The 24,182-nt window shown below is 40.1% G+C and overlaps 1 protein-coding gene across 4 annotated transcripts in view; it reads right to left on the reverse strand.

Moving 5' to 3' along the window:
* Positions 1-69: 69 nt before the first annotated feature.
* The window catches only part of LOC308130796 (microphthalmia-associated transcription factor-like), a 31,089-nt gene continuing 6,976 nt past the window's right edge, over positions 70-24,182 (reverse strand). Inside the window, exons 1-10 of one of the 4 annotated variants that reach the window (XM_080497265.1) lie at positions 23,038-23,149; positions 17,881-18,121; positions 8,218-8,436; positions 8,007-8,102; positions 7,310-7,427; positions 7,061-7,153; positions 6,868-6,924; positions 6,673-6,748; positions 4,302-4,449; positions 70-4,201 (exon numbers count right to left, since the gene is read on the reverse strand). In XM_080497265.1, coding sequence (XP_080353391.1) covers positions 3,806-4,201; positions 4,302-4,449; positions 6,673-6,748; positions 6,868-6,924; positions 7,061-7,153; positions 7,310-7,427; positions 8,007-8,102; positions 8,218-8,436; positions 17,881-18,121; positions 23,038-23,087 — 1,494 coding nt within the window. In that variant the 5' untranslated portion in view covers positions 23,088-23,149 and the 3' untranslated portion in view covers positions 70-3,805. Of the gene's footprint in view, positions 4,202-4,301; positions 4,450-6,672; positions 6,749-6,867; positions 6,925-7,060; positions 7,154-7,309; positions 7,428-8,006; positions 8,103-8,217; positions 8,437-17,880; positions 18,122-23,037; positions 23,150-24,182 lie in introns of those variants that run through there. The other 3 variants (XM_080497263.1, XM_080497264.1, XM_080497262.1) reach the window with 3 other exon arrangements.

Genomic DNA, 24,182 nt, shown 5'->3' on the forward strand with positions numbered 1-24,182 from the left:
GATGATGATGCATTCAACTGGAATAATAATAATAATAATAATAATAATAAACACACAAGCTCCACCAGCTTTCAAATAAAACTTTTAATATTTCTCACAAGATAGCTTCCACATCGAGTACCAATGAGTTTAAGTTGACTAATCTGAAACCAGTGGGTACAGTAACTACTGCTACATTCATCTCCTATAAAGTGTAACAATAAGAACAGTTGGCAAACATCAGCAGAGTCCGTTTGAACCGCAAGCGAGTGAGAACTCGCTGGCCAGCTCCCAAACAAAAAAAAAAGGTTCTTCAATAGTGGTTTGCCCATAAATGTGCCATTTACAGCCTTCAGAGTCATGACGACCTCGGATATCGGAGCTACAGTCACATTTCAGGGTTATTTGATTAAAAAAAATAATAAAAAAATACCAAACTCCTTTTTTTCTTTCCTTCTTTTTAATGTTGTGGGTTCAGTCAAAGATCTGTGTGAGTTGCACTGTTAAGGCTCAGTGAAGCTGTGCTTCATCAATGACACGAAAAAAAACACCACCTCAAGGTCCACAGACACCAGTGTTTTCAAGAACTTCTCGTCAGAAAAAGCGACAATAAAGTCAAACTCGAGCTATGTTTCTATGGGGGATTTTTTTTTTTTTTTTTTACTTTCTAATTTATCCCCCCCTCCTCCCCAACTACTCCAACATATAAAAAAACAAACACTCACCATGTACTGTATTCTTCTAGTCTGATTGCCACTGTGCTCTACATATTGCTTGTAACTACGAGAGGAGAGACACCCGCTAATAACGGTGCATCAGCTAAACAGTTTAAACATCGCTATATTAATATCTTTATATAAACGTACCGTTTCTTTTTTTTCTTTCTTTTGATTTTTTAACGTTTTGGCACACATTTTGGCAGTTTAAAACTGTGAACTACATTCATACTAGTCGCAGAAGGTTTCTAAATAGTACAACTTTGGAAACACTGCCTTCGGATTGTTAAAGACAAAGCAACGCAGAGGTACGTGTGGAGCTCCAGAGTGTTCAGTGGTAAACAAAACATTCAAATACTGAATAAACCCGAGTACAGAAACATGTTAACATCCTGCAATATAAACTCAGGGTGGCTAAACTATCTCTGACTTTGCAGTTGGGAAGATAAAAATCAACTCTGATGATGGGGCCGGAGAAAGATTAAACGTCTGACCCACTGCAAAATGTTTTATTATTGTCATGTTAACACGACTTTGATTTCTTGGATCCATCCTCTGGGATTAATAAATGCTGAGAAACACTATTTTAGCTAGATATACTTCAGTCTGAACCATAAGTGGGACGAAGTGCGATGTCCTCGTAAAAACGTTTATTGCTTCTAACTTTGTTTCCCATTTTAAAACAACGCTTTTCCTGAACTTCATCCAATCGGGTGTTTAATCAATAACAGTATTTAAAAAATAAAAAAAAATAAAATAAAATGTTTTGCTGAAGAATCTGGATGATTTTTTTTTTTTTTGCCAGTTGGGAGGAAGAACTGACTGCAGGTCTTATTGTTATGCTCATTGACATGAGAGTTAATCCCTGCAGTTCCAGGACTGTGTTGCTCTATTTACTGTGTATACTACAAGTATTACCCTGATTTGACCCCGGCTGCGACTTGAAAGACATCCGGTGTAAAAAGCAAGTTTCAATGATTTGTTATAATGACCCCTGTACAAAAAGGGGGGGGGCAGCCGGATAGACTTTACATCAATTTAAACGTTTTATTTCACATTATTGATTTGACCAGAGAAGTTCTTTCATGTTTGCATGGTAACAATAGAGCAAAATCTGAATTAAAAGGCTAATATTGAATAAAATCAACAACGAAATCTAATTTTCTGCAACCATTGTAATTTTTTTTTCCTGATGATTGATTCTAACTCTTCTCTATTAATGCTTTATTTACTATTGAACACTCTGGGCTTCCCACGCCGTTTGGCAGCAGGTCCTTTGCCGCTGCGTCTCTATAAGAAACGTCCACAGTTGATCTACGAAAGCACCAAACACCAGTTTAAACATCCGCTTACGTCAACACAAACAACCGTAAGGCACTTAAATGAAAAGATCATCACTCTGACATCGTCTCAAAACTAATCCAATAAGAAGATCACATGTTTTGTTTTTCCGGACAAAATGCGGCTTCACAGGCACAACTTCCAAACCATTTGCATAGTTTTTGCCCGAGCGGGGTTTGTTATGAACGAAGGCGTACTTGTGCTACAAAAACTGCAGAAATGTACAACGACCACACGGCAGCTACAGTCTCACACACTATCCTGTATGCAGTTGACACGCCAAGATACAATACTTAGTTTATGTTTAGATTTGAGAGAGAGAGAGAGAGAAAAAAAAGAGGCAAAAATAAAACACATTTCAATTTTACAGAGGTCATTCCAGTGTTTTGACAATGTCATGCGTTTCATACAAAATCCCAACGCGGTCTCCTTATTCTCCTTGGCAATATAAACGTCCACATAATGTGGAAAAAAAAACAACAACAACATCCTGAATGTGAAATGTCACTGAAGAGTTTTTCTTCTTCTATCTTTCTCTATATATATTTATATATGTATAAAAAAAGAATAATTTAGAAAATTGATGGACCGTCAATAAAGCTGGACATTCACCAGAATACTGTATGTGTGTGTGTGTCTACTCATAATAAATATATTATAAATGAACTCATCCGCTTTTACTAAATCAAAGAAATAACTAATATTGATCAATTTATATATATTTATATATTTCACACTTTTTTTTATTTGCTAAAAGAAACTTTATAAAAATAAATATTGAGACAAGTTGCATTGATTTTCTATTTAAGGATATTTACTGGTTTTGGCAGTGAGGAATGTTTTGGTAATATATCTCTTACACGCTGTAGGATGTTTACTTTTTATAATCCAAAAGGGCCTTTAAAAAAATAAAAATAAAAAAGTAAAAAAAAAAAAAAAATCACAACAATGACTTTGTTCACTTGAATAATCTTGAAGGAGACATGTTATCTTTAATATTAATAAATGTGCTTTTTTTTCTCTCTTATCATTTCAGGGCTGTTTTTGAACGGCCTGCTATAAATTAATTTGGAGGGGAATGTGTACATAAAGTTCTGTTTTTACATAGATACATAAATAAGATCAAATCTACAAATGATTCATGTTTGTCAAGCGAGAAAGTTCAACTGGAAGACTGACACCGACTCAGCTTACAGCCAAAACATGTGCATAGCAATACAACAAGGATGTGGACACATCTTCATAAGGCATTGGCACATTCAAGTTCAATCAAAGACACAGAGAGTGTAAAGCACTATCGTAATAAATAGATTTGTTTTCTTCTTCTATTATTGCTAGTGATTTAAAAACAGTCTTCATCTCACCACAAAATATTTACATTTCTCGCCATGATTCGTAATTTCCCTAGATTCTTTGGAATCAATAGAAAATAACATAATCTAGCCTCGATCCAAAGATAAAAATTAAAATGGAAAAACGTCTATTTTTGTAACTCATTGTCGTCAGAGTATTGATTAAAGCAAAGACACTTAAAAATCAGTCCTTGAAATCAAGGTTGGAGAGCTTGAAAAGACATAAACACATGGATATAAAAGATTCAATACATGTAAACGCAGGTGCTGGGGTGGGGTAGGGTGGAGTGGTGGTGGTGGTGGTGGTGGTGGGTGGTGGGGGGTGGGGGGGTAAAGAGACAAAAAAAATATATATATAAACAATAAAAAAAGCCTCTTGGGTGGAGATGCAGGTAAGGCGTCCTCCAGTAGGGGGTGCTAACAACCCTGCTCATTCTCATCCATGCTGACGCTGCTCTTGCGGCTGCTGTCCTTGGAGGCGTCTGGGGAGACGGACGAGAGCAGGGGGTCGCCCCCCCTCACCGGCGATAAGGTGTCCTCCATGAGGATGTCGTTGAGTTTGGAGCCCGGCTTGCCGTGGACGCCGTAGTGGCCCTCGGAAAAGTTGGAGTGGCCCTCGCCGAGCTCCAGCGTGCCGGGCGGCTCGGGGGTGCAGGCCGGGTGGTGCTGGTGGTGCGGGTGGAGCACGTACAGGTCCTGGTGACAGTCGTCCAGGGGGGGCTCCTGCTTGATGGCCCGCGCGGCGAGCTCGGCGGAGCAGAGCGCCGAGGAAGTGATCGCCAGGCCGTGAGCCCGGGCCTGCATCTCCAGTTCCTGCAGGACACACACAGACATTTAGACAGTTGCACAACACACTGATAAACTGCAGTGATTACTAATATCTGGAATGAATGAAGTATTTCTCAGCCGTCACCTGTATTCTCAGCATCAGATGTCTGTTGGCGTGCTCCAGCTTCTTCTGGCGACTCTCCAACTCTTTGGCCCTCTGCTGCTCTCGCTGCAGTTTACGGATGTAGTCCACCGACGCCTTCAGGATGGTGCCTTTGTTCCAGCGCATGTCTCTGAAAAACCACAGAGATGGTGGGGGGGTTATTTTTTTTCCCCTCAGATCACAACTTATTATATCTGCACTCCACTGAAATCTGAAGTTGTGATTTTCTGGGACTTCAAAGCAAAAAAAAAAAACCACCAGTGAATTTGAGTTCCTTCAGTGACGCCGTCTGCTGGATGCGAGTGTGATTTATGCGTGCGGAGTCCGAAAGAAAAACAGTGGATGGGAGAAAAAATAATGAGGAGAGCCGCTGCGGAGGTCACAGATGTGAGTTCTTTCGCAGAAATGAATGCTTGAAGAGAATGCATGCATTATTAACCAAGGCCACAAGCCGGTCCCGAAGATGACCCTGGAAAAACAAAGTGTTACACTGGCAGACTTTTGCGAGAGGAAAACTAATCTGTGTTAGACTTAATAGGAAAATATGATCAAACTTTCCCCGCAGTTATGTGTACTTTACATGTTTAAAGGTTAGCGCAGACTTCGGGAAGCAGGGGAGGCTTTTCCTGGATACAACCAAGTTCATAGGCAGGACTTTGTGGGATTGTAGAAAATGGTTCATGCTGAAAAGCACATGCATGCTTGTTTTCACACAGGGTGTAATTACCTGTGTTTGTTGATGTTTAGTGTAATTGTGTGTATGTGTCTACTTGCTTTACTGGCTTTAAGAGGTCAAAAAAAAAAAAAAAAAAAACCTAAACTGGGTATCCTAAACATGCCGATTTGGCTGTAGGTTCTGAAACGTTTTATAAGTATTTACAGTTTGAATTCAGCGTTTGAGGCTAATTTGTGACTGTCGGGTATGAATGAGATTGTGTTTGATTGTTTTATTTGCCCTATGATGGACTGGTGACCTTATCCATGTCTACCTGCTGAGATTGACTTCAACACCACATGACCATGATGAATGAAAGTGAATGTGTGGGTCAGAGATGTACAGTCTTTCCAAATTTCCAAAGAAACTCTGGAAAAGAACACGGACGTCCGTGTGTCCGGGGTCTGCAGAAACCCGGTGCCTTATAGCAGCCCGGGCCGAGGTTAGTAGAAGTGACGTAGAGCTAGAAACACAATACGATCTTCAGTGTTTAGCCAGAAAGTTTAAAAAAGTTTGCGTCAGGACTCGCCACATGTGACCGGATCCTCTGAAACACATGGTGACGCCGTGTCTGAACCGAAAGTCACTGAATCACAAAGATGGGGGGGCAGGACTTTTTGACTGTTGAAGCTATCTAAAATGACAAACTGACATAATAAGAGTGTGTCTTTTATGTGGACAAAAAACTAAATCATCACATTGTTAGATGATTAGTCACAGGGTGTTTCAGCTAAGTTTAGAGTCGGCAGGAAAAGGAAATATAGACGTTATTGCAATGCTGCCAAAAGGCATCGAAGCAAAATGTGTGTGAGTGTGTGAGTGTGAGTGTGAGTGTGAGTGTGAGTGTGAGTGTGAGTGTGTGTGTGTGTGTGTGTGTGTGTGTGTGTGTGTGTGTGTGTGTGTGTGTGTGTGTGTGTGTGTGTGTGTGTGTGTGTGTGTAGAACCCAGCTGGGGTTGAGCAAAACAACCATGGCTGAATAGACACAACAGAAGAGACTGCTGGGATCCAGAACTACGAGCAAGGTCAAAGGTCACAGCTTTAACGTGCTTTTAAAAAAAAAGAAAGAAGAAGAAATCATAATGATAACCTCTTAAGTGCGATATTACATTCACAGTTTATTACTGCTCAGTGATCTGAGCACAGGCACATCCCATAATTGGAATAGATTCGCTGTTTGTTTTTTAAGGGCTGTGAAAAACTAATTCTCACATGTCGTCTGAAAGGGCAAGATAAAATCAACAGGAATGTACTCGAAAGTTCAGCTGGAGATAAAATGAGGATTCAACAGGGAGCCGCTTCAGATGTTACAACATGTTTGGTACAACATTCCCTTGGTCTTGGTTTCCCTGAATAGCCACAACGGAGAGATACCGAGACAAAGAGGGAATTCTGTACCAAAGAAACAGCAACTTTTGAAAAAAAATTATTTATATCATCATCATCAGCTCAACTTTTCATATATTTTTTTTTTTTCCATTATGAAAGAACACAGCACAAGAGTTTCTCCTCAATAAGTTAAACTGCAGTTCTATTTATCCCATCTGTTTTTCCACAGTTGTGTTTTTATGGAACCTTTATATACATATATTTTTTTTTTTCTTCTTCCCTGTCGCTTAAAGATATAACAGGTCACTTACGGGTCGTTGGACTTTGGAATTAAAGTGCCGAGCTCCTTAATTCGATCATTGATGTTAAACCGCCTTCTTCTCTCGACTACAGAAGAAAGACAGAAAAGGAAACGAATAAATGATTTTGCAGAATCTCTCACAAATCAAACTTTGGGAATTCAAACACAAGTATTTAGTCTCTGTTATGAAGCAACTGAAACTCACTCAAGTTATGGTTGTCTTTTTTCTGTCTCTCTTTAGCCAGTGCTCTTACTTCTGCTTCTGGAACAACACATTTTGGTTACTCACCCTAATCAACAGCATGGAACAAGGATTAAAAAGTATATGATAATTATATGAAAAAAAGAAAAAGAGGCACACCGGCTATTTTCTAACACGCTGAAACTGAATAACGTACCCACGGGGAACCCTTCGGGCCTTTGGTAGTCGTCAAATTTGCCACAGGATCCAGACTTATCCAGCATATGCATGATGGCCGGGGATTGTGAAACTATGTGAAGAATAAAGATTTCAAAATGAGAAAGATACAAAATGGGACCCAGACAATAAATACATGACGCCTGGGAGAGTGCAAACACCAGCTAGAGCAGCTGAATAAATCAGATTAATTCACACATTTATAGTGGTGTGAAGACATAACGCTTACCGGAGTATTCCCTTTTGATGTTGGGCAGGTTGGCGGGGCAGGAGTTGCTGATGGGCAGCCCTTGCTGGGACATCCCCTGATTGCCATACATGTCCATGATGTTGGCTTGCACAGGGATCTGGGGAGGGGGGGGGGCACACGGGAGAAGATGTTGCTGAGAACGGATCACACCCCCTCCTGTCCCGTGCGGATGCTAATCAGCATCCCCACACAAACACAATGAGCAGGGTGGTGACATATAACAGCCCTATTATACCCAGTGAGAAAAGGTTACATTTGAATTTAACAGTTATAGCGAGGATCTGTCAAAAAAAAAAAAAAACACTTACCAGCACTTTCAAAGGTCATTGGTTAATACAGTTTATGTCTTTTTGTTTGAATGTGTATAAAAAGTGTGAAAAATGCACATTAAGGGAGTTTAGCTGTGGGATTAATTCTAATATCCAACCCCCCCCCACCCCCCCGACACACACACACACACACACACAACAAAAGAACTGTCAAAGGTCTGTATAAAGTGTTTGTCTGGAGTTGATCTGCCTGACTGCAGAGCTGAGATTCACATAACTGTAGCTTAGAAGGACTAATGAAGACTAATGACTGTTTTTGTGCCGAAACCACACAAAATGAAAACACAGTCATTAGGGTGACGTCTCAGAAGAGTTAAGTGGCTGGACAAACGCGCACAGACACACACCGTGTTTGCCATTTGAAGTCCGGGATCCATCAGGCCGAGGATGTCATCACTGTAACTGGACTCCAGACTAATAATGTCATCAATGACATCATCCATCTGAAATAGAAATAGAAATACAAACAAGATTTTGTTTAGTTTTTTTTTAATCTTTCTTTCATTTCACGAGCAACGCAAAGAGTACACAAAAAGCTTGCACTGACTGAGAGCTCACCTCTTTCTCGCAGTTAGAGTTCAGGGTCAGTAAGGCCATAGGGCTGTTGGGGGCGCTGTTGCCCGGCCCTGGCGGCATGCCCCCGTGGTCAGAGGACTGGTTGTTGGGGCAGGGCAAACTCAACGCCTGGGACCCGAGCTTCCCCAGGTACCGCTTCACCTGCTGCTGCTGGGAGCGCTGGATGTGGTATTTAGTCGGGTTTTCCAAGTGAGTCTGGACCTTTTGGCAGAGGGCAGAGCAGAAAAGAAAAAAAGATTAGCCTTTAAATGACAGAGACGTGGGTGTGTTACAGTAGAGGGCGAGCAGAAATGCTCCTCGTTTGGAAGAAAGGGAATATAAATACACATCTTCATCATATTTACGGAGACAATAAAATCTTACTGACAAGAGGAAGTTCACTTCAAGTTGTATGTATTTCTTTTATTAGATTATAATAACTCTAAATAAAGCTCCCGCCTGCCTCTTGTATTGTACAGAACTGACTATAATTTTAAAATGAGCCCAGCGCAGACTTCAAGTCCTGCCATGCATTATGCATTTTTTCCTTTGAAACGCTGTCAGGAGCCGTTACCTCAAAGAGTCTCAGAAGTAAACATCACCCACATCATTTCCCGTCAGCGCGACAACTTCCACCTTCTCTGCATTCAGAGTCCACTTATTTTAGGGAACCAAAAAAAATTCATGGAAAACCTTTGATTTGTGCGAATCATTAATCTCCCGCATAGCATTAATGATCCCACAGACAGATAAACAAACTTCAGAGAAAACCTCACGACAGTTTGAATAAAGCCGAGCTGCTCAAATCAGGTCTATTCAAACAACGTCACATTTTATTCTCATCATTACTATAATCATGCAAATTCAGTGAATTAAATGCTTCTGTTTAAACAATTAAAAAAACTGAGAAAAAAAACCCATGTTACATATTACAGTAAATATCAATTTAACTGGATCTCCGCTATTACTTCCGCATGTAAAAGTGCACGGATTCCTTTTAAACGTACCTCATAAGGCTGGTATCCAAGCATCTCCAGCATAATTTCCCTCTTAAAAGAAAGAAAAAAAAACAAACAAAAAAAACAACCCTCCTGTGTGCTGAAGTTTCTGTGTCAACTGCTCAGTGCTGCTCCTGAGCCGGTTGCACCAGAGGAACTAAAAGCCTGGAAGTCTGAGGACAGACACAACCAGCTCATCTTTTAAGAGGCAAGAAAAGTAATTAGTTATGCATGTCAGCGAATCTCTGTAAACACAATGAGCCTTTTCAAATTTGTGTTGTTTTATGTAAAATCTGTATTTACTCCTTTATGGTGTATCACTTGATGTCAGGATGTGGCACTAACAGTTACAGTCTTTGTTTGCAAGGCCCCGTCTTTCTTCCCCCCCCCCCCCCCCCAGAGACTTGCCCCCAGGACTGTTACTTTGCCCCATCCAACTTTTTAACCCATTTGGGAGCTTGTGTTCCCAGTTCAGCCCCATTCAATGGCCGTTTAATCCTCGCTTGCCTCTCAGCTTCCCCGTTCCTCTAAGACGACATTTTAATGGAGATAAAAAAAAGAAAACGAAAGAAAAAAACCAGCCACGCGGCGTTTCTAAACCGACGGATAACTGCCTCGGCTACATCATTGATTTAAACGTATGTTATTTGTTCCGCATATCCAGAGGACTGGGTTCATTAATGGAGGACTGGGGAAGTCACATGGTCGCCATGAACTCTTCGCTACCTCTTAATGTTTCCTCTCCATGAAAACATTTTCAGTCTGCAGATGAAATGAAACAGCATTCGTGACACGTAGGGGCCTTAAGAGTCGCAACAGTTAAATCTAACGTTGCGTCTGAAGATTCACGCTCGCACGTATTGAAACGGCCCGCTGATAAATCCTAATGAGGGTTGGTCAATAAGGGTTTATGCTCTGTGCTACAGCTGAAAGTAATACACATACAGAATGATTGGCGGGGTGATAAGATAAATGGGTTAATCTTGCTTCTGCTCCCTTTAATTCGCGAATTCAAAAACGTTTGTTCTGCATCGTTTTCTTCTTACAATAAATGAAATAAACCTACACTATCTAACTAATGAGTAAGTAGTGATACAACAGTTGCAAATACAACACTATATTAAAAATAAAAAGCATTTAAATACACTCCAAGAATGATTATTAAAATGAGTCATATATTGGATTAAAAACACTCAAAAGACAAAATGTTTTGAATTTTTTCTTAAAAAGATAAAAAACAAAAAAGTCCCAATGTCAATGGAGGTAAAACTGTTAATAAAATTGGAATAAATCAAAATTCAGAAGACGCACGCTTCATTGACTTATTCTCCTCACCAGAACACACACTCCCTTTTTATCCACATCCAAATACAGTGTCATTGTTTCCTGCATTGGGTAAACTCATGTGAGCGACATTAACACATTTTATATCCCGCAGGTATGACTGCCACCACCTTGGGCTGCAAGCTGTCATCACACGGTTGTAGTGCTGCCGGCACTGAGGGTTAATGTATTTACAGCATGTGAATGGCTGATTAAGAGGAACAATATCATGCTTTGGGCAAAAGAATGACATTCATTCATCAGTGCTGGTCACTAATGGCTTCTCTTAGCCTTTACTTTGTTCTTCTTCTGGGATTTAAAGATTCCCCTCCAGACATCTTTCAAGAAGTCTACAAAAGGCTCCATTACTTTTTTTTTTTTTTTAGTTTTTAAAAATACACTTATTCCCTCTTGATCATCACAAATGACCAAAATTTACAAATGTGAATGTGTATTTCCTAACACTTCTGCTTTTTTTGCTTGTTTAACCCTTTATAGGACACTCACTCAAACCCTTGTGTCAGATATTCAACCCCCACAGCAGAATTTAAGACTTTCAAATCAGTGGATAAACACAATTAGGATCCATTTATGTAGAACAAAGTCTCTTGAAAAGCATTCAAATACCTTAAAAGAAATCTTTAAAAACCCTCTGGAGTTTCTTAGCTTGTTCACACACACATCAAAATTACCACTATATGAATTATACTGTCTCCAAACAGGTGCCATACACAGAACTATCTGGAAGCATATACGTAGATACACAGCATGCATTCAAGCATATCACATTCATACATTATCTCCATTTTAAAAAAAATATTTAGCCATGCAGCTGGCTGTATGATCACGGTCAGTTTCTAAATATAACTTTTAAATAGACAGGAAGTCACAAAATGTGAGCTTTAGTTCTATAAATGGTTAGACGTAACATTATAAATCCTATTTAGATCCACTTTTCCTTTTCCAAGCAAAGTGAAACATTGATCCGTTACTAGGCTCTTTCACTGGGTTAAATCTGCAGATTATCAGTCTTTAGGCAAGGGGTGGAAAAACACGAAGTAAACATGACATATGCTCGCACTACACCAGCTGATGATAATTTGAGGATAATTGCCGCTGTTATTTGATCACTGGTAAAGATTAAACTCCTCTTAACAGTAATTAAAACTTAAATATTTGATAAACGTTATACAAAGTGTTTAGAGACCTAATCCTCATGGATAAATCCGACCTCTAAATGAGTGACCCACTTTACCTGCAAAACACACACGGATGATGTGTAAACAAGCTGTGAGCACTTGTGGAGGTTTTATTATACTCAATATGATATCGGATCTAAAATTCTGTTGTATATTTTGATGTCATTAACCAATTATTATTTAGGAAAATAGATACATTTTGATCTAGCTTTGAGTGATGATCTGAACTCATAAGGACACATCCATTCAGAAAATGGGCAGGTTGTAATTCAAAAGATACGTTGATGATTGTAACCAATAAAAAGCAAAGCGGGGCAATCGGATTCATATTCAGCAGACGATAAAATTCTTATCAGTTTGGACTGAATACAAAAACCTTTCTAAAACCTTATAAGCACATGATTTTGTCTGATTTCACACCATTAGCAGATAAAGATATTTGAGCACATTATTTAATCATACATTTTGTTCTGCGAAAACTACAAGCTCTCATTCCATGGATAATTTCTCCCCCAGCCACTAATCAAACCCACATCATTGAAGTCAGCATTTTTCTCTATCGATCAAGGCCCAATGATTCACACATTAGCTTGTCGGACAAGGTAAATCTTTGTCTAGTCGGTTTGAGATTTCCGTCTACAATCCCGCACTTGAGGTGTTTTCTCCGTGCCTTCGTCACTGCGTGGGGAAACAGATTTTCCGCGGCAGACAAAAGGCGATCAGAAGCTGCTTTTGTGAGCTGATCACTGTGCGCCGGGGTGTCTGGAGGTCAGAAAAAGCATGTCCAATTTGAAGGTTTCGCCACTCGCACCAGTTTCTGTGGAATTTGATTTACTTCAGGACTTTCAGGTTCACATGATGTATCATTAGATAAGAATACGGTAGGATACAAAACACTATTATGTTCCGGAAAGCAGGATGCGATACTGTAATACTGATGCCTAAAATGCTCATTTTTGAGACATTGCAGCCAAAATACACTGTGCATGTGGTGGGCGTGTCAAACTTGTAATAGTTCACAGTGCAAATTGATCCTGAGTTGACCCGACCAGTAAAATAGTAGCTTAAAAAAATCTTGCATGCCCATTATTGGACGATACTGAATGTTCTGCTTTGTTTTAGATCCAAAATGACGTCATACAATCCTCGAAAAACTATTTAAAACTAATTGGTTCAAATAGTGAAATGTCTAAAATCCACATCTTCTCAGGCATGTCTTTACAAACTCTCACAGTAAAGCGGCTTTCAATGTCTTATATACTCTTATTAAAGTCCTGTGAAGCCCAGTGAATCAATTAGAAACAGCAGCTACTTTTCAAGAAATTTCATTGACGTTTTCTTTGTAATTCTTACGTTTTTCAGTGTCCTCACGCTGGTGATAAAAGACACTTTATTGGACAAGCATAAACTTTTTTTTATATTGGACACCAGTATCAGAGGGCATTGCCCTACAAAAATTTAGTCATTTTGTCTGCACTAGTAATATCACTATGTTTACAAAATATTTTTGTTTTGGTTAATGTGAATGCAGCACATACAGATGTATGAGTGCATATAAATTGTGAGTTGATGTAAGTTTAAGTACAATGCAAAGGATCACCATTAGACTACACTGATAAAAAATAGAATTCTGCTTCATCATTAGATCCATCTGAGTGCTTTTTGTTGACAGATTGTTTCCATCTTCCACTAATACAGCAATATCCCCTGACTCTTTATATTGTATTTTTATTCATTCTATCCGTCTGTGGTGTGTGGGAACGCTGATGGCTTATGGGTATTTGGTGTTTTGAAATACAGATATTGCTAACCAGATCGCTTTTTATTCATGTTCCCCAAAAAATGTAATAAAAAAAATAAATCACAGTGTCTTGTATTTTGATCATATATATATATGACCACACATTTTTGGTAAAGACACACACAAAGATGAAATAACGGATTCCTGTACAACTGTCTCGCCCCTTTTCCACACTCACATACACTTAGTCTGAAAATAGAACCAAAGAGGACAAAAAGGGCATTATGTGCCAGAGGCAAAGGATATGAAGGTGCCCCAAATAAAAATAAGTTGCTTTCAGTTTGGAAATGTCGGTGGCCATGGCCCGATTACTGCTGATATCATGTTTAAACCTCAACAGTGCACTCATTGGAATATTTGGAAATGGTTAAATAGTGTAATATCTGTGATATTTCAGAGTCTTAAAAAGCAAAACTAGATGTCGTTTAACAAATATCTGTTGGGGCGATGACAAACTAACTAAAATGGCATAATATATTACAAATACCTAAAAAAAGGCCCAAATTCAAAAAGTTTCCGCAATTGTGCTGTTCTACCATTAAAAACCACAAGGAACTAATGTGCTACTAAAAATGCTCTGATTATTTGCCCCATGAAGGGATAAAGCCAGAAGAACGATCAAACAGGACAAACATGCAGCATTTCTCATTCTATCTATGACGTGAGCGAACTGAATGTGTGGAAGGTTATTGATGAAAGCAAGATATTAAGTTTTCAATCTGAGCACCTCATTTTTAACTGTGCAGCTACTATACGTTATTGTCCTAAAATAAAAAGCAACTTTTCATAAACCTGACTGTCCTTATATTTTGGCAAGAATATATCAATCACATAGGGAAGGAAACACTATTAATTGTCCAGAAACTATATTTAGTAACTTGTGTATTTCCCAACGATGCTAAATTGAAGGAAACACTATGATAAGGGAAAACTGTTTTGTAAGTTATTGAGACAGAGTAACAAGGGATGAGTGTCTTTAATCGGATGGGGCTGAAATGTGAAAATTTGGTGTTTTCCACACATTTTATTGCGTTATTGCCATGTAGTGTATCTTTGCAGGGACATTTTTGGAGGCAAACATGAATTTGGACTAATATAACTATCTGTCTATCTATTTTCAGCTTCATTAAAAATGTGTTTTGACAGCTGCAATTGCAGCTGATTCAAAACGAGCTCGAATGCATTCAAACAGCTTGTTTTGTCCTCAAGGAGTTGAAAAAATGGTCACACATAATTAGATGATCTCACAGCTCTGAGTGAGTTCATCGGAACCCCTCCAGGGCCGCGGACCTTGGGAAGGAACGTCCCGACCTTTTTCTCAATATTATACTGCCGTGTTTGTTGTTTGAGACAATTTTGAGCGTGACGGATTATCTGTTTTTCGAAGGTGAAAAAGGTCCTTTTCTTTGTCGTGTTTTTAAGAGAGTGGACACACATGTACATGCGAACAAGGCGGCCTGTTGTTTATCCGCTCGTTTTTTTTTTGTTTTTTTTAAGCCGTCGACGGGCCGGAGGGCGTCAGCAACACAAGCCCAAAAGAGTCAGAAACACTCAGCAGCAACAAGCACAAAGCGTCTTGCTGTGCTAAGAGAAGAGGACAGGATGACAAGCACACAGCTGTATTTTTCTGACTTTGCACGCTGCAGGCATTCAATGATGGTCCTACTAGGATACGTTAACAAGACTGCCCAGCGTTTGCTATGCAGACGAGAAGAATGGGCCACTTTGTCTCACAGTTAAGCAGCTAACAAACTCTGCAGGACACGCAGACGACAACTGTGATGCTAATGTTGCGCTGCGACATCAGAGCAACCTGTGGTCTTCTGCTCCTCGTGTCACGGGAGCGTTGCACACCTCCAAACAAATTACTCACGCCATAAAAGTCTCAGCATTTGGGTAAAAATCAGCATGAATTCTGGAAAAAAAGACATCATGAGGTGCAACTTTGAAGGTCGGAAAACAAATGATAATGTCCTGAAGCTGCGGGTTTTGAGAACTGTTGACCCCGTATGACAAAAAGTCAAAACAAACACAATGTTGAAAGCACAGATTTTGCACAAAGCACAATGGTATAATGTCCAGTTTCACAGTGGAGTAGACATGTGCAGTGAAATGACTTAACTTATGGTCCCCAGTCGTCATTATCTGCGTGGCATCCCTGTGCACTTACTGTTGCATGTCGGTCACGAGCTACACAGATTGTTTAATCCCCAAAATATGTACATTTTGTACAGGGTCGACGACTACTTTGTTCTTTTTGGTGGCACTGCAGATCCTTTGAAAAATCGAGAAATCATAATTTAACCCTTTTAGGAAGTTATCCTACACAAATTTCAAAGCAGTGTTTTTTTTTCCTCTAAAATATGCCATGGAATGAAAGGAGCGGGGGCTAATTACGAGCATTCTTCACTGAATTAGCGTTCGGTGTGTGGTAAGGCTGTGCTCGCCTTTGTCTTGATCCCTAAACTGATCCCATACTTATTCCCAAGAAGGTCAGAGGTCACTTGGTTAATTAAGGGTCCAATCAGTCTTTAGATAAACTCATCTGGGCTTAATGTTTGCACTTTTTGAGGTCCAGCAGCTCTGCCTGGTACCCCTGAGCTTTTTGTGGACTCTGCTAATCTACCCACAGACAGGGGAGCAGGTTAACCCAGCTCAACAGCGCCAAGCTGGAACGGCCTTTTCATTTGAGGACTTCAGTCAATGAAGAATGTCTGTAAGCTCTCGACAAAGCAGAGAAATTACTCCAACTTCATGCATTGTACACGGGGTGAGGGGCTCGGGGGGGGGGGGGGGGGGGTGGGTGGGTGGGGGGGCATCCTAAACCTCTCAAAGAGCTGAAAGATTACGGCGAGTTAGTAATGTTTATGCTAAATGAGAGGGGTAATGTTTTCAGTGGATACACTGTATTTGTCCTTCCCTGCTGGCCCATGCCACACACATCCAGAGTGATGAAAGTGCGGCTGAGCAAGTAACCATGAAATCTGCAAAAGTGTTGTGGGTGGGTTTAAGTCAATGGAGATTGCTGAATAGCACGCGGGATGTCAAGCATTCACTGACTACACTCAATCTGAGGTTCCACTGCAAAATTCCAAGGCAAAAAAAAAAAAAATCAAAGCTTCTTGTCTCGTGCAAGAACAGGTATGTGATCAACACCATGCTTTATACAGCAAAAAGCAGCAGCGTCAGCCTTCGGAGGCATGGCGTGCAAAATGCTATCTTTTAACTATTTCCATCAAAGAAATTATTAAGGAACTACTGTTCTTTTTTTAAAATGTTACATAACATTCAAACATTTCGAAAGCTACAGATTTCTTGAATCTTAACATATTCATAACTTCCTAAAGAGTCAAATCTGGAAGTGCTGCTAGAAATACTTCAAACGAGATAGAAATCATCAACAAAAATTTATATTTTCTAATGTTTAAATGTGTTAATTATATGTGAGCATAAAGTGTGGATAGACATGAATCATCATGGATAACTTCACATATATTGTGGCAACGTATCATCCTCATGCCCTCGTTAAAAACACAATTTTCAAAGAAATCACTGACACGAACAGCAAAATAAATATCTCAACCCTTCAGACCAAAACAATAGACCAAACTTTTCCACAGCAAAATGTTGATTTAAAAGAAAAAGCCACCACGGAAAGCATCAGTCTCAAATCAGCACACACACCTTTACGCAACGCAGCCCCGAACACTTCTTCTACTATTTCATCAATATAACTACTTCTCGGCAAATACATGTATGAAACAACGGGGAAAACTTACCAAACTGCTCTGTTAAAGATAAACTCTCAAACACAGCGGTGTCTACTCGTACAGAAAATCTTAACAGTCTCCTGTCCCTCGGACTGCCAGGGAATCAAAGCTATGAAAAGATGTGAATGTAGCTGAGCAAATAGGATTAAAGATGGCTAAATCCAAATGGCTGGAAGCACAGCATGCATTAAAGAGGAATTCTCTCAGGAAAGATAATCCGCATATACGCATTTTAGCACACTTCACTCACTCCTGTTTTTTTTTTTTTTTTTTTTTACACACACGGGCGCACACACACACACACACACACACACTAACACACACACACACACACAGTCAGAGTAGCACCACGATTGCCTGACTGTCTGCACACGAGTCAATAAAATCTATAAATACAGCTGGACCACTCAGACTGCAACAATGACACATCGAGCTTCCAACTCCAGAGGTGGAAACTTTATACAGATACTCTAATGGCTCGAGCAGCCTGCTAATCGCACACCCTCCCATGTGCACACCTCTTCCACATGCTCCAACAAGTTTGAAAAACAAACAAACCCCAAAACAACGCTTACCTTCAGCACCTCCATCGGCACCTGTGCAGCAGGTGGCAAAGTGACTGGGGCGTTGACATTGATGGCCGGGGTCTGTGCAGCAGTGGTTTGTGGGTACTGAGAGGCCTGCTGCCTCTGCTGCTCCCGCCTCTCCTGCTCTTGAAGCTGCTCCCGCATCAGCTGCTGCCGCAGCAGGATGCGTGATGTCATGGCCGAGGAGCTCAGCGGGGGCTTGGAGGAGCTGTGCTGGTCCGACGGGCTGCTGGAGATGCCAGATGAATGAGCAGAGACAAGGGAGGGGGGGGGGGGGGGGGGGGTGGGGGGGAGAGGGAGAGGAAAACAGAGGGCCGATTAGAAAAAGGTGAGGTGAAAAGAGGCAAAAAGGGCCGAGTGATAACATGGAGGGGGCAGCGAAAGTTCAACCGGGTGAAGGAGAGGTCAAGCAAAAGAGACAAGAGGCGGGAGATTAGTAGAGGAAGGTGGAAGATGGATAACGAAGTGAACACGGTGAAAGTACGACTGAAGGGGCAGAGATCAAAAGGAAAATCGGAATTCTGCAACTATTACTTGTTTCATTGTTTGGGTAATCTATTTTGACAACCTGTAACTTCAATGATTTACTGAGGGATTGGCCTGTAACTGTCAAAACATTGTTGAACCTACCAAGGAATATCAGGAAATCCTGTAAGAAATACTGTGACATTCAGTCTTGTTTTAATAGTGTGCTTCTCTTATGTTCACCCCAATAGCTTCCACTGTGTCATGCTGCACTCGGCAGCTGTGTTGCTTTCTGCCTGTTTCGAGCTTTATGGTTCATGCTCACCATCGTATTCAGTCCATGGATCAATTCCATGACGAGTCTGATGGAGACTCCGACAACGGAGCGCTTTATTTTTTTGTGTGTGGCCATTTTCTGAAAAATGAACGTAAAGCGTGACGTTTTGTAAATGACATGGAAATGGACTTTGTAAATCGAAATAAATGGACTATGATTGGCTCATAAACAATCTTGTTCCAATCAGATAGGACCAATTTAATCAGCTAGAAGTGGATACCTGTTGTTTTAATTAGATTGGTGTTTCTGTTCTGGTTTAACAATAAAACCACATTTATACTTGATTGCAAAAAACAACAACCTGCCTGTCTGTCTTTTCACTCAGCGTTTAGGTCTACCTGTGTCTCTTGACATAAAGGATGAAGAGCAGGCACCTAATCGGTGATGATGATGATGATGATTATGAATGACTTTATTTTATGTTCAAGAAGCAGGTAAAAGTGAAATGTATTCCTCTCGTTCACTTTTCTTCCATTAACTCTAAGTAACTAAACAATCTATTAATTACTGAAGTTTAGATTATTTCATGCAAATTCTTACAAATATCTATATTTCATATACAACAGTAATCACCATTTTGTACTTCCATAATCTGCAATTACATCACATCCGTCAGTCAAAATCTGAACATTCATTGATTGATAGAAGACATATTTTTTTGGTGTCCAGCACACTGGATCCTTGCCAGGCTGGTACAGTAGTTTGCACTCTCACCCAGTTTGAGGCCTGTCTGAGTTTGCATGTGCTCCTTGTGCATGTGTGGGTTTTTCCATCAGCTGCTCTGTGGTGAGTTTTTGACTTTAGTCTGCCCGGAGGTGTGCATGTGTGCATGTTATCCCTGCAGTGACTAGGAAAATGAAAAATGGACTTTACTTACAAGGCGCATTATAGTTGCGTCGCCGCAGGTTTCAATAATCATTCATCTTCACTCTTTCACGAAGCTTTCAAACCAATGGTCAGCTCAATTTGAAGCTTAACATCGAAACGCTATTATCAGATATTACGAAACAATTTCCGTACCACTGAAAATAATGTAACCAGATACTGTCCACATAATCAATGAATTCTGAAAAGGAACATCTGAATAGCTCTGAGGAAACGATCATACAACTAAATAATAGCTGTACTGCAGCATCAGAAAAGGCACAAATGTAAAAAAAAAATAAAAAATGGGAGCATCTGCACTCACACAGCCCTTCAGATGAAACTCAACAGAAAGAGGAACATTTTTCACAAAAAGGCCGCTTCAGTTTTCCCACTCGTAAATTTAGACGCCTACTCCCCAGACAGTCCTGCAGGCCTAAAATAGAGAGACTCTGCTGAAGCAGAAGTTGTCGGGATGAAGCCTTCATCGAGTGAGTGATCCTTTTGATAAGACTCGGTAAAATGTCTGGCCAATCCAGCTGTGCAGTAATCGCACTAATTAGCCCGCCGAGTCAAACACAGCCTGGGTCTGCAGCGTATTCAGTGGGTGTCGAGCCCTCAACATACCATAATTCTCCCCCAAAGCACAGCATATAATCTCATTGTCTGATACCACGCCCACTGGACCCTGCAGCAGACATCACACAAAACCAGATTTCACGACCAGCATGTTGGAAGTCAAACGAGGTGACGTTACAATTTTAATAGATACTTATTGAATCAATCTATCAGTTCATTTTGAATATCCAACGACTGAATCAAAACAGAGAGAAAAACGATTTTTAACTTGTTCTGTCCGTAGCACATTAGCTCTCTCGATCAGACAGATTTGTCCTTTTTTTTCCACCCTCATTTGTTTTTGTACAAGTTCAGAAACCATATGCATAATTTCTTCGTCTGGGAGACTTTGGCTGATTTTGTTTCTCTTTCATCCCCAAAAAAACCCCCTACTGAATCTAATATTAAAAGTCCTTGTTTCCACTGCCAAAGCAAGAGGCTTTGATTTTTCTTTCTTCTTCTAATCTACTTCAGTGTTTCAATCCCAAGATCACTTATTTAATTTCCTTTTCATTCTGCCTCCAGTTAAAAGTGAATACATTTAAAACTACTGAGGAAAAAAAATACACTTTTTTTCCCTTCAAATTGCACTCATTTAAATCATAAATATTAAATAAATAGACAAAATATGAATTCTAAAATGTGACTATTTGCTTTTATTTTTTTTTGCTTTTATTTTTTCTGACATAAGTGACCTTATACTGCCGCTTTGTCACTACTTCCCTCCATTATGAGAGTTCAACCTTCCAATTAAAACATTTTCACACTCCAGCAAGCATTTCTCGCGAAAACACATTTGTCAACACCTCAAACACAACAACCTAAAGATGTGACAGCTCAAGACCAGATATACCAGCGAGTCTCTTGTCTCATTAAGTCTGTAGTGTGACAGAAATCACAAATACAAGGTCAACCGTGTTACGATATATCTTCAATAGTCAATGAATCATCAATAATTGTGGAAGTCGTATTTTGTGTCTGATTCTAGATTCGAACCAACACTTCCTGATTTCTTCTGTGATAGCATTATACATACCGCAAGCATACCATTGGTTTGTTTTTGTGTCATTTTTAGGAATGTTAAGAGGATGTGAATCTCTAAAGTCTTTCTTTTCATAATTTCACCCTGATGGCCTGACTTTAATGCATAAAACTGCACAATCATAGCAAAATTTAATTAAATAAATAAACAAAATGAAATAGAGAGAAAACAAACCACAGCTTTATGAAGCCAAAGGCGACATAGATACAATGCTGTCCTTTGAGTAAATGCTAGCATGTTTATCGACCTATAAGTTGTTTGAGTGACCTTTGAAAAGAAAAGACAGAGCAACAGCGTGCTTGTAGCCATGAGAGACTATACTTATACGCAGAGAAGCTCTGAGCTAAATGAGAATGTCAGCATGCTTGCAGGAGGATGCTAAAAGCTACAAAGCTACAATGTTGGAAACATGAGTTTGATCATTTCAGCAGCTGAAATATGTTAAATAGCACGAGAGAAAGTAAATGCTTTTGAAGTGTCAGCATTTTTTCCCCTCTCAATCATGCATAATGTTTTACAGTTTTTCTATTTGAATTATGGGATAATGATTGATTAATGGCTTACTCTGTGCAAAACACATGCCATTTTAACGTCTATTTAATAATCACCATCATCGCTATCAAAATATTTCCTATTTATCTTTCGATTATATTAAATAATTGACAGAATGTTTGTAATATCCAAGAGTTTGAAGCCTGATCATGTTACTGAGAGTTTTTTCGGTTGAGATCTATAAAGACCGGCCCGCACCTCATGATTTTATTTAATGTAATCTTGATTATCAGATTGAGTTGTGTGTGTTTATGTGCATGATTGACCACAAACCGTTTCTACAAAGCACAGCTCAACCTCTGAGCCTCTCTCTCCTTGCTCCCTGTTTCTATCTTTTGACCGTTGGCTCTACGGGCCACAGAAACTCATAAAAAGCTCTATTGTCCTTTTTTTCATTCGTTCATGTGTGTGTGTGTCTCTCTGTGTGTGTGTACACCTCCTCTCATGTTTGTGTGTATCTCAAAAAGGGGGGGAGAGAAAAAAAAAAACAATAGCTGTACAGTCTTGCCGAGCTCCACCCACCCAACTCATGATCCCTCTGACTGTGCTCGCTATGCTCCTCCATCATACTCTAACATTAATCAAACAATCAAAGCTGAAGTCTCTGATGCAGGGTTTTCGGGATTGACCGACAGACAGCAACAAAAGCAGTGGGGAAGCTTTGCATTCATAAATACAGAAGCAACAGCGCCGATCAGAGGAGCAACAACACTCAACTGAGCTTTTATCTTGAGATGCAAAACACAGCATGCACCGAGTATATATGATGAGGCGTTATAAAAAGCTGCCTCCCAGTTTGAGAGGGAATGCCCCCTGTTGGGATCAAAGAACAGCGCTGCCTAATGGACAGAAGTGGAACAACAAAAACCTCTAAGGACAAAATAAAAATACAAATCTGAAGGGACATTATAGATTATTTCCACCTGATCTACAAGATATGAATACACTTCTTTAAGTTTTTTTCATCAACTTCATATCCAAATTGTGTGTGATTCTTCAAAAATGCATATAAGTATTTATAAATCAAATAATTTGCAATTACATCTCTGATTTCTTAGCTAAGCTTTTAGAGAGTTGACACTATTCAAAACAAAATGCTCACAAGAAAACTTTCTCAAAGCGATGGCTGTATTCACTTGTCACATGTAGCACTGGGCATGCTGCCCTTCATATGTACGTACAGTACAGTGTACACACACACGGAGACTCGTAAACTACGCCTGGATGCATGGAAACAACAACAGAACTGCTGAGGTGCCGTACTCACAAGCAGTCAAATGAGCAGGGTCTGTACACTTGCACTCCTATGGCCTCCATGTTTGTTTGTTTTTTCCTGAAGGTGCACCACCCGCCCTTGGAGAGCAGTGAAAGTCATGCTGGTGGTGCAGCGCTGAAAGTGTGTCAGAGGGGGGAGGCTCCAGGGCCCGGCCTGGAATCTCCAATCGCTACGCAGAGTCCCCAGCAGAGGACCGGCCCCCGTCCGGGGCAACAGCAAAGCAGAGCAGAGCAGAGGAGCAGAGAGGAGACGAGCCCCCTGGAAACACCCCGTCCATCGGCACAGATACTGTTTCAGTTCAAGACGTGTGTGGGCATGTGTCGAGTGGACGGCCTGCAACCAAGCGGCACTCACTGTTCCGTGAAAGCCTTTAATGATCTAAATGTCACTGTCGTCAAAGAATATCCGTTTCTCTTTAGGGCACTGAAGTTATTTGATATTTCTGCTTACGTGAAAGCGTTCAACTCTCCCTCTAACATTTTTTGAATTTTTCTTTATTCAAATGTTTGAATTTTACTATGCAAAAGTATTTCCATGTGGCTGATTTTCTCTAATGTTGGTAGGCACTGAGAACACGTGGAGCCATAAAACGCTTATTTAAGAGGAAGATATTTTCATAAACTAAAATTATATAGAAATTACAGTTCAAACCAACTCTTTGAGAGTATTTCAAGCAGGGTCAGTTCAGATTCGATTCATGAATCCCTGGGTCCAGATCTTTCTGTGTGGAGTTTGCAACGTCTCATTTTTTTTGCCAGACCTGGCAACAGTCCCTGTACTATACTGTTGCAGCAGTTAGCCAGCTCTATCTCCAGTGATGACTACCAGCCGCTCGCCAGTAACTTCCAGAATCTTCAATCTGTAGATTTATACTCCTGAGAACTAAGACGACGCGACAGAAGCAGCTTCTTTCTCTGCTGCTGCTTCTTCTTTAAATCTACCACACTGTTATTTTGCTATTTTTTTCTTCTCTCTTGATAGCCCAGCTTGTATTTATCTCTGGAATTATTCTTTGTCTCATGTTTTTTTTTTTAATCTTGGCATTTTAAGATGATCATTGTATTTTTTTATTGTGCTTTTAATCACCAGAAGCTCTTAACAAATTTCATAGTGGTATTTTGATGGGCTTTTGAAGC

Source organism: Blennius ocellaris, assembly GCF_963422515.1.
Source record: "Blennius ocellaris genome assembly, chromosome: 5".
NCBI classification, from domain to species: Eukaryota; Metazoa; Chordata; class Actinopteri; order Blenniiformes; family Blenniidae; genus Blennius; species Blennius ocellaris.